At 30.7% G+C, this 13,617-nt stretch overlaps 1 protein-coding gene across 1 annotated transcript in view; it reads right to left on the bottom strand.

Annotated features, from left to right (window-relative positions):
• Nucleotides 1–53: 53 nt before the first annotated feature.
• The window catches only part of LOC106458508 (endoplasmic reticulum metallopeptidase 1-like), a 55,180-nt gene continuing 41,616 nt past the window's right edge, over nucleotides 54–13,617 (bottom strand). Inside the window, exons 12-14 of the mRNA XM_022384744.1 lie at nucleotides 9,738–9,853; nucleotides 8,645–8,823; nucleotides 54–5,688 (exon numbers count right to left, since the gene is read on the bottom strand). Coding sequence (XP_022240452.1) covers nucleotides 5,518–5,688; nucleotides 8,645–8,823; nucleotides 9,738–9,853 — 466 coding nt within the window. The 3' untranslated portion in view covers nucleotides 54–5,517. The remainder of the gene's footprint in view (nucleotides 5,689–8,644; nucleotides 8,824–9,737; nucleotides 9,854–13,617) is intronic.

The following is a 13,617-nucleotide window of genomic DNA, read 5'->3' as shown; positions in this document are numbered from 1 at the left end:
CACCACTACCGCCAACTCTTAGGCTACTCTTTTACCAACGAATAGTGGGATTGACCGACACTTATAACGCCCCCACGGCTGAAAGGACGAACATGATTGTTGTGACGGGGATTCGAACCCGCGACCCTCAGATTACGAGTCGAGCGCCCTAACCACCTGGTCATCCCGGGCCCGTAAGTCTGGAGTGGAAATAAATGACTAGTTCAAGCTGATTATTAACAAGCTTTTGTTTTTAACTATGAGTCTGTATTTATATTAATAAATTTATTATAACATTTTAAAGTATGCAGAAAACTAGATACCTCAAAAAATTTTACTCATTAAACAATGTTACAACTTACACAGTTACAGACAACTGTTATTTCAAATGGATTGGCACATCGAAGTAGTGAAATTTGCTGCGAAAAAATGCGAAAATGTTACATACTAAACAATTTGAGTTTGACTATCCTAATACTCTACATTTAGCTAGTATTTTAACTTAATATTTAAAACAGCAATGTCTTCCATTACTATGGCTATGAATATGATGATTTTGCATTATTAACAAACTATTACCTGGTACCAAAATTAGTACATTTTTATAAAATAATTATCACGTTTTTATAAAGCCTCAAATTGTCTACTTAACTTAATCGTAACTTAAATAATACATTAATTTTGGTTGGTTCAACAGGTTTCATCCTATTTTTATAGCTTGTTTGGATATGGCACTTAGATCTGTTATACTAGTTAGCTTTCTCAGGGTTTTGATAAATATCATGGAAATCAAAACAGCTCAATACATTAATGACATTCACTGAAAAATATTTGATGAAAGATGACTATTCACCTGTAATCTCATTTTGATACATTACAGCACAGTTGCACTTTTTTTTTTTATACATACCTCAGAAATCTATTGTGAAAGTGAATTTTCAAAACCCACAATAAAAGCAGTTTTTCAGCATACAGGTTTAAGTGTTCTCCACTGGTTGGAGTTCATCATAAAAAAACTTATTTTCATATCATAGTGTAAAATATGTTTTTTAATTTCAACAAGACAAACCTAAAAGATTTGCATATGCTTATTTAGATTCTACCTGTATTTTTCATTTGACATAAGTTCACTGAACTAGAAAGTTATGCAGATTCTTATTACTTAGGTAATGACAATACAACAAAAACAGTTATAGTGTAGTAGCAAGTAAATTCTAAGAAATTATTAGTGAAAGCAAAGAATATGTAATGATATGTCAACAATACTACATCTGCCATATCCAATGCTGATGAGGCCTTTCATCCAGTACCAGAGCTCATAAGGCCAGCTAGGATGCATTGAAAGTTTATAGCTGTCATCATAAGCTAGAATAAAATGAAAAATATTCAACACTCTTGTATAACTTTAGCACTTGAGGATGTATTACCTACAAGTGAACAGTTAAACATGCAGTCATTTCAGATTCCAATGTTCTGTTTACAAAGCCGCCAATAAGAAATTATTTCATTATTTAGGAAATTTTCTTACAAATACAAAAAAAGTTTAACCAGTTATATGTACTTTTGTATTTTTCCTATTCCAATGGTAAATCCATATTCCTGCAGCTTATCACCTGTAAACCATATTCAAGTAGCATCAAGTCAAGCACCCTTCTGTGTTTCTTTCCATTTAATATATCTATATAAATTTCAACAACTCACATTCAAAACCAGCCAACTGTTCCCTTAAAAATGGGCATTCATCGACACTACAGATAGGCATGTTTAAAATAAAACAAAATGATAATGTTAAAAAGTTTAGTTAAAAGGGTTTAGTTTTAGCTTTAATAGAAGTGCAACATAAGTTCAGGTATTGAATGGGATACAGTTTTAAGATAAAGAAGATTTGTATAATAGTGAAGGTAAAGATCTAGAAAACTGTAATGTCCAGATTGAGTACAGTTAATGATGATAGATGTAATTACAAGTACATGAGTCTTCAACAAGTTTTAATTCATATGACTAATAACCATATGAAGCAACACTATCCTGACCATAACAGCTGTTAAGATATAGAGATAAAATATACAGTGATCTTAAAGAACTAAAAAACGAGAATTAAATTGGAAAGCCTAAATAACAACAAATATGTCACTAATAGCAGCATCTACAATAGCAGGTAAATGACAGTAACTAACAGCACCATTCTGGTATTTTGTTGTTCAATGAACATTTCTACACAAATTGATGAATTACTACTTTAAAAGTAATGAAGTGAAAAACTGATAAATTTTAGCTTAGGGATGAAATAAAAAATTAATGGCTGGTGCAAAAGTAAATCAAGGCATTTGCAGAAAACAAAGAGTATGTTATTAAAATGGTTAAGATATCATTTGAATCAGAATAAAAGAAGCAATTTGTGAATAGTCATACAATACAGAACTTGTTGCCATTTTTTAAGACATGTTGATGAAGAAGTACCACAAGAAAATTTTACTATAATTGTATACTTTTTAGTCTATATGAAAGGGAATCACAATCAACAGTATCAAAAAAACTTTGTTGTTAGGAAATTAGATTTCAATACATTCTACTGGTCATATTGCATGGATTTCGAACAATTTCAAAAAGGGGATAACAGTTATAGTAGAAGGGAATTATGAATCAAAATAGACTTAGACCTGTAATTTTATATTATACAATAGTTTAATATTTTGTTCTGAAACACTGACTTAGTTCAACTTCATCTAGATGAGGATAGCTACCTAGTCACAATCATTTTGACTAGATATCTACATTTATGGCATTACAGAACTTAATAAAGTCAAATATTTTGTTTCATTTTTAATACATAACTAACAAACTACAGCAAAAGAAACTTTCAGTAAAATTGGATCAGCCAGTCAATATATCTACCCACAATCATCAAAGAAAACTAGTATCTCTATTGTGATTCAACACATTCTCTTTGATACGTTATTAACTGAGGTAGTGTTTGAAAGCTTGACTACGGATTTAAAAAATCACAGAAAAGCAAATATCATCACAACCTGTAAAAAAATAAAAATTACAAGTGCACATAGAAAAAAAACAACAAAGAAATACTCTGATAGTAATTAGAAACACTTCCAAACTCCAGATAAAAAAATTATTCCCCCAATGTTTTGATATCTGTCCCTGTTCAGATCTAACAGAACTTAGCACAGCTAGATGTAATATACAATAATTGAACTGAAAAGTTCAGCAATTCACTAAAGATAATACACATAATCTATTGCATTTAGATGCTATTCCACATAATCTGTTTCATATCATAAATTATCCCATATTGAGATAAAAAGACATAATACCATTAGTTATTGATACTTGTAAAATGTAAATTTTTTATTCTAAAAGTAATTTTAACCCAAAATTATGACGTTCCAGTATTCAACACATTCATTAAGATCTCTGTGATTACTACAGCAACTATTTTCTGCATAATAACATGAATTTCATTTAATTATTGTTTTCATCTTGACTACCCATCAAATGTTCTAAACTAGTCAAGAGTAATGTGAATACAAAAAAAAGAGGTATTAACCACAAAACAATATTTTTTTCTTTATATCATAAACAAGAAAAAGGATATGTTTTCTGAGAATGCATTATCCTTAACTAAAAATTTACATCATAATTAAGAAAATTTAAGACATTTCGAAAACATGTGGGATAGAAAATGTAGTTAAATTACAGCTTAAAAAACACAATAGCTTGAGAGATATTTGAAGAGAAGGACTTCCTTTTTTATAATACTGGGCAGTGGAAATGAGCAGGGAGTGTGAAAGTCATGTAATCTTGAATGACATTATTAGTAACTATAGTAGCCCTACCCTACAGTGGGTTTATGCTCATTTTGAAAAAAAATAAATCACGGGTGTGACAGTAATTTTCAGTGCAAGGGATGAATGAAGAAGGGCAATAAAGATGGTATGCAAAAGATGAAAAATAGCAGAAAATGTGAAGAAATGATTCAAAAGAATAAATTACAATGGTTAAAAAGGCCTAAAACTTAGATGCATAAAATCCACTCCCCCCATTTTTTTAAGTCCTGGAGAAAAAATAAAAATAAATGAATCAACTTTAAAACCACACTTTTTTTTTTGAGCTTGTGTGAAAACTCTAGAGTGATTGAAAGGTAAGTATGCATACAAAAGATAGCTCATTTCAAATTGTTCAATTAAACATAACTTTCTAATTTTTCAAAATTTAGTAGTTTGATGTAGTTAATACTACACAAAAAAGATTGGAGAAAAGTTATACATGCATTTGTTCTTCATTCCTAATGCAACATCTCTAAAAAATCCTTTAACTTGCTCAAAAAAAGAATTAACAAAGAATTATGGAGAATTAACCTGCTCTATTATAATTGTTTAGCATTGAGTTTATTAACTTCTACCACACTAACAAATACCACTTAGTTCCACTCAATGTATAACCTTGTGAATCCTGAAATATAACTGTCTCTCTTCTCATCTAGGGTTATATCTTAAACTTATAAAAATTACTCATAAATATAAAAACGTAGTAAATTAACCATAATTCAATCAAAAGCAGAAACTATAGTAGCCACTAATTATAATTTATCTTTCTAAACTATTCACATGTTTATTATATTTCTTTTAGAAATAATAATACACTGTTCTCAACAACTGACTACATTTTGATAATAATAAAAGCAGTGGTAGTTCAACATGGTCTAGAAGATTGCAATGTTGTTGTTCTACTCTACTTATAACCTTGTGAATCCTGAAATATAACCTACAGTGTTTCTCCTGATCTTGAGTTATACTCTAATACTTATAACAATTACTTTTATAAAAACAAAAACACTTTAATTTTTAATTTTATATCTCCGAAAATTGAAAATTCCAATACTGTTATTACATTATTTATATCTGGGATCATATCTAAATAAAGAAAATAATAAATAATCCACAAATAAATAATAATATATTTCTTGCCCATTTCAAAGCCTTTTTCTGTAGCAGGACAGTTAAAGAAACAATATCTATCAGTACATAAGCTTATTGTTAATTCATTCTTGGTACCTAATTGGACCACCATTTTTTGATCATAGATGTAACTGTGGTTGGACAATGTTATTTAAATTTTAACCTAAACTGTAAAAACAAAAGGGTCTGTAGTGCACATTAAGTTATAGTGAAGTCAGAAGTTGTAGGGCATGTGCAACATTATTTTTTTAATAATGAAGATGAGCTATGAGGAATACAAAAAACATTGTTATTGAGGTACAAATATAAATCTTTTTTTTTTCAATGGTCTGCTTTTTTAATAAATTAATTTGTTCAATTTTAGGTTACATGCATACCAATTTTGTAATTATTGTTTAAATCAAACAAGTCAGTGGAAAGAGGTTAAGAAATGAAGCTTGATTAAATACATAGTTTTTCAAACCTAATTTTTAAAACAAGGGTCATATTATGCAGCTTCTGTTGTAATGGCATAAGTTTTTAAATCCCACAGCAGTGACCTAGGTAATAAAGTTCAAGATGAGGTTCAGAAAATATAACTCTGGAGTGTTGAAGTCCAAGCAGTAACATGGGTCCATGGTGGCATCTTTTTTAACAGCTTTTGGAGATCTTCACCAATCATGTCTGATCCATGAAGATAATGGGTATTAAACATGATATCCACTATAGGCTGGTCTGAAGTAAAATCTGAAGGTACCTAAAGATTTATAAAAGCTCTTCAGATGCATCATCACATGTATTTCTTATGTTTTAGTTTTCAACGTTATGCATTAACTGCTCATTCAAAACTTATAATCACCAGCTTAATAGTTTTAGTTTACCATGGTTGGTTTGACATTTTAAAAATTAATGAAATTCAGTATGAGATACTAATCACTATATGATTATACTTAAAGACACAGAAGACCAACTCTAGAACACTGTTTTTCCTCAGTCCTTTTCATCAACTACAAGTAGCATTAAATTTTGATGGTGACCATGACCTCTTTTTGTAGAAAATTAATCTGAAGCAGAAACTATAGTAGCCACTAATTATAATTTATCTATTTTAAAATATTCACATGATTATCATATTTTTTTAGAAATACTAATACACTCTTCTCAACAATTGACTACATTTTTGGAATACTAAAAGCAGTGTACTTGAACATGCCCTAGGAGAGTCTGATGTTGTCCATTCTAAATCTAAGATATTAGCAAGAGCCAATGACTAACAAAGCCTCTAAACAAAAGAAAGCTTTCTCATTCACAACCTGAGGCCTGAAATTAATGTTATGTTAATATAAAATAGACTACTGATGAAATATTCAAATGGATCAGGTTTTGATGACTGAGCTGATGAACACGTAACGTGCACAAACCTTAAACCATATACTGTTTAGCTTACAAGGAGGACCTGACATAGCCTGGTGGTTAATGCACTCAACTCTCAATCTGCAGGTTGCAGGATCAAACCCCACCACCGAACATGTTTGCCCTTTTAGTCATGGGGACATTATTGTGACCACCAACCCCACTGTTCACTAGTAGAGAGTACCCAAAACGTTGGCAGTGGGTAGTGTTGACTAGCTGCCTTTCCTTTAGTCTATCACTTCAAAACTAAGGTGAGCTAGCACAGATAATCTTCAAGCAGCTTTGTTCAAAATTTAACAAACAAAACCCATATGCAAGCAAATTTTAAGAACAGTTAATTATATATGTAAACTGCAACTGGCACTGATTTACACGAACAAATTAAACACTTTTCTGTTGATATCATTTCAGAATTAAAGTAATTAAAATATTTGTTACAAATGCACAGACTAAAATAGACTTGAGTTACTTATTGTAATGTTGTAAACATCTTTTTATATTTTATGTTATTATTTTTTCTTTTAATTTTAGCCTATCATCTTATACAATAAGCCTATGCAATAAATTACATAAAGCATTTTTTACAAACTACATGTCTCAATCTTTTTATCAAGAATACTAAAGGCAGTGATGCATGATTTTGATTGTGTTTGATAACTAGAATACATAACAGTTTGTTTCACAATTTCTGTACATAGCTACACAAAACAATGAAAACTTAAATATAACCTACTTCACAAAACAATGAAAACTTAATATAACCTACTTCACAAAACAATGAAAACTTAAATATAACCTACTTCACTTTACTTTGTTTTAAACAGTAGATCCAAAAGTCATCTTAAATATTAGTTTAATAAAATTTATGACTTATTTTGTTCCATCATACTTATTTTGAAACTAAATAATAAAGTGATTTCAATTATTTAAAACTGAAATAGCCTTTGAGCATTTCAACAAGCTACTATGTTATTTATTTTCTTCAATATGCAGTTATTATTTAATTATAGTCAGTTTGCATGTAAATGTCTTGGCACTTTTCAGATCATAGTTTAATTTACTGTCTTTCGTTTTTAAGTTATGCTTTTATCCAGAGATGAATTCTTAATCAGAAAAAAAAAACAGCCCAGGTTTTTCATTTTAAATGGAAGTTGGTTGACTAACAAATATATAAAATAAAGTTAACTTCTACTGCTACTTTGCATGAGTGAATTTTGAAATATACCACATGATGTCTCAGTGAAAATTAAAATGGCAATGCTTTTATATTTTACACATATATTAAGGCTTTTTCTAGGCCAAGTAAAATTACAGGATGTAAAGAAAGTAAATCTTTTTGTGCCGTTGGGAAAATAAATAAATAAAGTATCAACGTTATTATACAGTTGAGCATTAACCATTAAATACAGCATATCTAAGGAAAGATAACAGAAATTTCAAAAGTATTGAAACTCTTTATCAAGCATATAGAGACATGATTACTGAGGGATGATTGTAGTTTATACAAAGTTGTTTCAGGTATTTGGGCATTCTTAGAGCTCCTACCTCCACTGTGGATCATGCTCAGTCCAAAGACCATGATCATGCCACTTGCTAGACATTACAATTTTTATTCTAACAAGTTTTACACACATGACTGATGAAATATCTTGATGAGCTTTTCACAAATTACAAGACAAGATTTAAGCAGATCAAAGACAAAAATTCAATGGAACTACATTAGGAGAACTTGATAAGTATGTGATTGAACAGTATTGTTGTGATCTCGATTTCTTCAAAAATTTTCTTATGAAAACAACCATTTATTTTGAGATATGGCTTGAACGTTTAACACGCAAGCATTTTTTTAAATCCTTGTTCTTTTACCTATTTAATGGATGTCAGGAAATATATAAAATATTTTGGCACTTATCCCAAAGGACAGGATTCTTTTTTCCTATCACTTTGCAGATGAGGGTGCTATTCCAGATTGGTTTGGGGTATAATTTCAGAGACTGTTAACAACTTATGCAATCTGCTGTGAATGTTTTCCAACATCATGGAGAGCATTGAAGGTTTTCTTTTTCAAAATGTTATGGCCTGTGGCTCTAATTCATCTAACAATATCCTTTTTTTGAAAATAACTCTTATTTCAGCCATAAATTTATCCATGGAACAATGTGTTTATGAATTGTCCAGAAATCACCTTGAAACAAATATATATGTAAACATGTTTCCTGTAGCACTAGTTGTCATAAAAATTGCATTGACAATTTTTGGTAGTATCAAGAGTTTTTAGAAATTTAAATAAACAGATGTACCTCCAAGTCTATCCAGAATTCCCATGGGGTTGTAGCTTCTCCATGAGAGTAGTATATGAAGTACACGGGTCGTTTTTTCCAGGTCACAACCCCAGGATGAGGAAGACTGTATGTGAGTGACCAACGCAGAAGAATAACTTTCTCAACTGGACACAGGATGATGGCCATATGAGTTGGACCTAAGACCAAAAAATACAAATTTTTTGTTCCTCTTACAAAGAAAAAAACTAAATAAAGAAATTACAATCATTCATCTCTTACATGAATGAGCTTCAGACACAGCAACAATGTGTTATTGTAAAAATAGTCCTAGAATTTAACATTTGACAAGACATTATGTTGCATTGGTGTTAAAGTATTTAACTTTCACTATGCTACATATTTTATTATTAATGGAATAAAATTCAAAGCCTTTACATTGTTATATAATCTAGAACTCCAATTAGTGTGGATGAGAAAAATATTAGAAATACAGATGTACTGACACACACACATACATATATAAATTACAAACCACTTAAGTGATTAAAACTAGAGAACAAACATTTAGAAAATGATCACTGAATAAAATACTTTAAATAAGGTGAAGCTTTATTAAAAGCTCTTTATCAAACATTAATAAAGTTTAGTGATTATCACATTTATGTTGACATCCTTAATTTAATCCTCAAAGCTTCATAAAGAGTTTGTTCTAAATGCCATTTTATAAAAGATGTTAATAATATAAACTTTTTTCTGCACATTTATTCTCTAGTGAAATACATACATAGCATCTTATATTAAACAGGATAATACAATAATACTACAATGGCAGAATATATTTCTAAAAGCTGTTATTGGAAAGCCTTATCTGCAGACTGTTGAAAGACACACAACTGACACATTTTACTTCCATACATTTGTATACCCAAAATTTAAATAAAAAATGTGCATATTTACTCAAATTTCACCTGATCTTTGTAGTTTTGATCACAAATACAGCATATATATAACGTAAAATAAATTAATCAAATCTTGCATTATCAAATGATTTATGTGACACAAATGTAGCAAGTTTTACGATGTGTACACCACACAGTAGGAGAAACCTCACCTGTTACTCTGAACTTAAGCTGTCGTAGATCAGGATTAAGAGTTTTCCTTCCAATCAATTCCAATTTAAAAGGAGTATGAATCTTAGGTTTGGAACCTTTCAAATAATAGGACTTTCTGGTGAATAAAACGAAAAAAATAAATAATTTCTTTTACCAAGATCACATGACAATATAAGAGTCTTAGCAGTATCTGTACATTTGTGTTCAAACAAAACAAATTTTTGTATTTTACATATTACATGTCTATAAATGTACGCCAGCAAATATGTCGCATAACTCAAATTACAAAAATTCCTTCATGAAAAGTTTGCTGAATTGGTCAATACATACAGAAACTTTGTTCTATGCAAGCTCAAAGCTCAATATAAAATTTACAATTTAAATAATTTTTTTTACAGGTTAATTTTTTTAATGTTGCTGATTACATGCAGATTATTTTTGTGGATCATATTAAAGAAATTAAGAATGAAAAGGTAATTTATACTTTTAAAGTTTCTGTGACAATGCAATTGATAAGTATGTGCTAGAAGGAGGTTGTTGTGATTCCAGTTTCTTTGGCCATCTTTCTCATTTAAACAGCTGTTGATTTTGAGCTAATGACTAAAAGCTTATGAGCTTTCATCAACTTCAAACTTTGTTTATTGTCTCTTTAATGGTACTGAGATATAAGCCTAGCTTCATCATAACAGATTTTCAGTTAATGGGTTCTTCTTCATATCTATAGCTTTCACTCTGTGGATAAAAGCACTAATGCTACACACTGGATTGGGAGTGAGGTTTTGGAGCCCCTTGCTGTCTCACTTGCATTGCTGTTCAAGATTTCTTGGCTTCCATGGAAACCACCAAAAATTCCTTCCTTTGAAATGTTGTTTCTTTGGTTCTACATCATTTAATAACCTTGTTGATGGAATATTTCTCTCTAAAAAAGCCAAGTAGTGGCATTACATTGTTAAATGACTGAAGTTTGTTCTCAGCCAAATATATATAGTATTGGAAATAATTATGGAAATGGTGGAGAAAAAGGACATGAAAAACAAATAGTATGGGTATGCCCCTATATCCTGTGAAAATGAACTACATCACAGTACAGTCACATATTGCTAGCTTACACTGTGTCTGGATGAGTCGAACAAATCCGAAAATGTCATACCAGTATAACACCTACAATTACAGCCAAACGTTTGGCATCACCCTAGCATACTCTAATGTAGCTTTACAAAGTCAAACAAAACTGCTAAATAATGTTACATTTAAAAGAGGAATCTATATGGTAATTTGACCCTTCAGTGCTTCATTAAGTCTATGCCTGAGAGGATTAAGGAAGTCTTGAAAAAATCATGGAATGCACTGCAAATACAAAGTACTACTATTATGGCTTCTAGTGAACTCTTGCAAGATCATTTCATAGTACCTTTGAGGAAATTATGTTAAATAAAAGATCTATATTATGTTTATATAATATTTTCTTTTAAGTTACGTCTCATTCTTATCATTCTAGTAGGATGCAAAACTTTTGGCCACAGCCGTATAAAAGTACAGGCAGTTAAGCTGTGTCCAATACTAATAATACGAATCCAGCTATGGCTCTCAGAAGACAAATAACACAACAAACAAGTAGAAATCAAAGTTTTGGCTGGTCAGGGACACTCTATGCAAAAAATTGTAGCAAGACTCTATGCAAGATTCTGATGAGGATATATAAAGCTAACACCGTTAATAACAGAAAAGGATGTTTCTTATCTGATAGACGATGGTAAAGAAAAGATCTTGCCATCAATCATGCTTTAAATACAGTTGTCAATGTTACCTTGAGAACAGTATTAAAGGGATGTGTTACTGCTCAAAAATATCTGCTGAAAAGATGTAACCAAACTGAAAGGTTGAAATGGAGATATGGCTACATACAGTGGAATGAGGGAAGATGGGGCCATGTGCTCTTTAGAGATGAATACATGTGAACTGTTTACCAACAATCAATGACAGTTTGGTTGATCGTTGAAAAAGAATGGTACCATAATCAATGTACAATACCTACAGAGATGAGAACAGTTTAGGCTGAAAAACTCTGGAAGTTAACGGCAAGTACAGCTGATACTACGATTGGCACCATAGTCTGGAGGCAGGGAAAGAGGAGAGAAAATGTGTTATTTATAAAAGAAGCGTAGTGCATTTTAACTTAATATTTAGGCATCCATGCAGAGTTAATGTTAATATTGACACAACTGCTTCTATATTGTGTATCTCCTATATATGTGCATTAACAACAGTAGAAAAAACATTGATTTTCCATAACAGAAGATTTAATTCTTTCAAGTACATTATTTTTTTTTTCTTCAGATAAGAACAATTCATTCAAAATAACCCCTTTCATAATTTCATGAAACTTGTGTGCATTTTCATCATTAACTTTAAATAATATTTTCATGTCAAAACAAATATGACTCCAACACACGTGCTAGTTCTAATATGGCACCAATCAACTGAGAAGATAGACCCTGATTTAGAAAGACTGTTTGCCATTGGTCAAGAAGACTTTTAGACTACACTCTTCACTTCCAGGAATTGTAACAAAGGATTTCCCGCAGTATGTGTGAGATAATTTCATTTTCAGTCTCCAACTCAACCCCCTTCCCAATATTGCAAATTTTTATATGATTGGATTTACATTGATCTTGTGAATGGCTTACAGTGTGTCTATAAAATTGGGTAATTGCAGATCACAAAGAGATTCTTACCCCTGCATCTACAGTGAAGCATGATGAGGAATCAATACAAGTTTGAGGATGTGTCTCAGCCAACAATGTCAGTGATCTACACAAAATTAAATGGCATTCTGACTGCTGACAATTACAGGCACATTCTGATCTATCAGGCAATTCCCTCAAAAACACAACTCACTGGGTGGAGATTCATCTTTCAGGAAGATAATAATCCAAAGCATACAGCAAATAATATCTTGATGGTAAAGAGGTTTATGAAACACTCACAACCGTAGCTAGTCTGTACAAAATCTCATCATGAATATTCTTGAAGTTGTAAGTAAAAACTGACATTTGGAACAATATTTCAACCATACAATGACAATCTGTATTGCAGCATGAAAATAAACTGTTATACATTATTCAGTGTAAAGCAAATACTCACAAACAAAATAATAGTGCATTGTACAATTTATTTGCTTTTCTTTCATATTTTCTGTGATAATGTTTTGTATCTTTAATAATTTCATCGTACCTTATCCCAGATAAAGGAAAAATTTACTTTTCGAAAGTGCTTGGATTTATATGGTTTCATTTCTGATTCATGTACATGTATCACCTGTGTGTTTTCATAATGATTCACATTACTGTAGGTGCTATACATTTCACCTATGACAGCATAGCTTGCATCTGCAATAAAGCACCACTGTTGTTTAGAAATCATTGAAATAAAGTGTGATTAAATTAACCCTCTGTAAATGTGTACTTCTTTAATAATTTTCCCAGGCAGTTCTAAGGTGGTACCTTGCATTACCATATGGCCAAGATAATCTTAGTGAGAGTTTTATGTTAATATCATGATGTGCTAATTCAAGGCTTTGAAGAAGAAAAAAACACATCACTTTCTTCAAGTGAGAAACAAGGGAAGAACAACAATTTGCATACAACACAATACCATTGTGTTCATCAGTAAAGTTCTAAATGATATATAACAAACTTAGTATTCTGTAGAATTAAAAGCATTTACATACTTATATAGTACTGAAGATAAAGTTAGTGATAAGCTATCAAACTGAACATAGTTTATAGAAAATTAACTGATGATTTCTGTATTCCATTGTTATTACATTAAAAGGAATTCATGCCAATAATTTGCCATCTCTGTGCCTCTGATATCCGT

This window comes from Limulus polyphemus, unplaced genomic scaffold, assembly GCF_000517525.1.
Source record: "Limulus polyphemus unplaced genomic scaffold, Limulus_polyphemus-2.1.2 Scaffold478, whole genome shotgun sequence".
Classification (NCBI taxonomy): Eukaryota; Metazoa; Arthropoda; class Merostomata; order Xiphosura; family Limulidae; genus Limulus; species Limulus polyphemus.
This window is presented reverse-complemented; position numbering and strand designations above follow the sequence as displayed.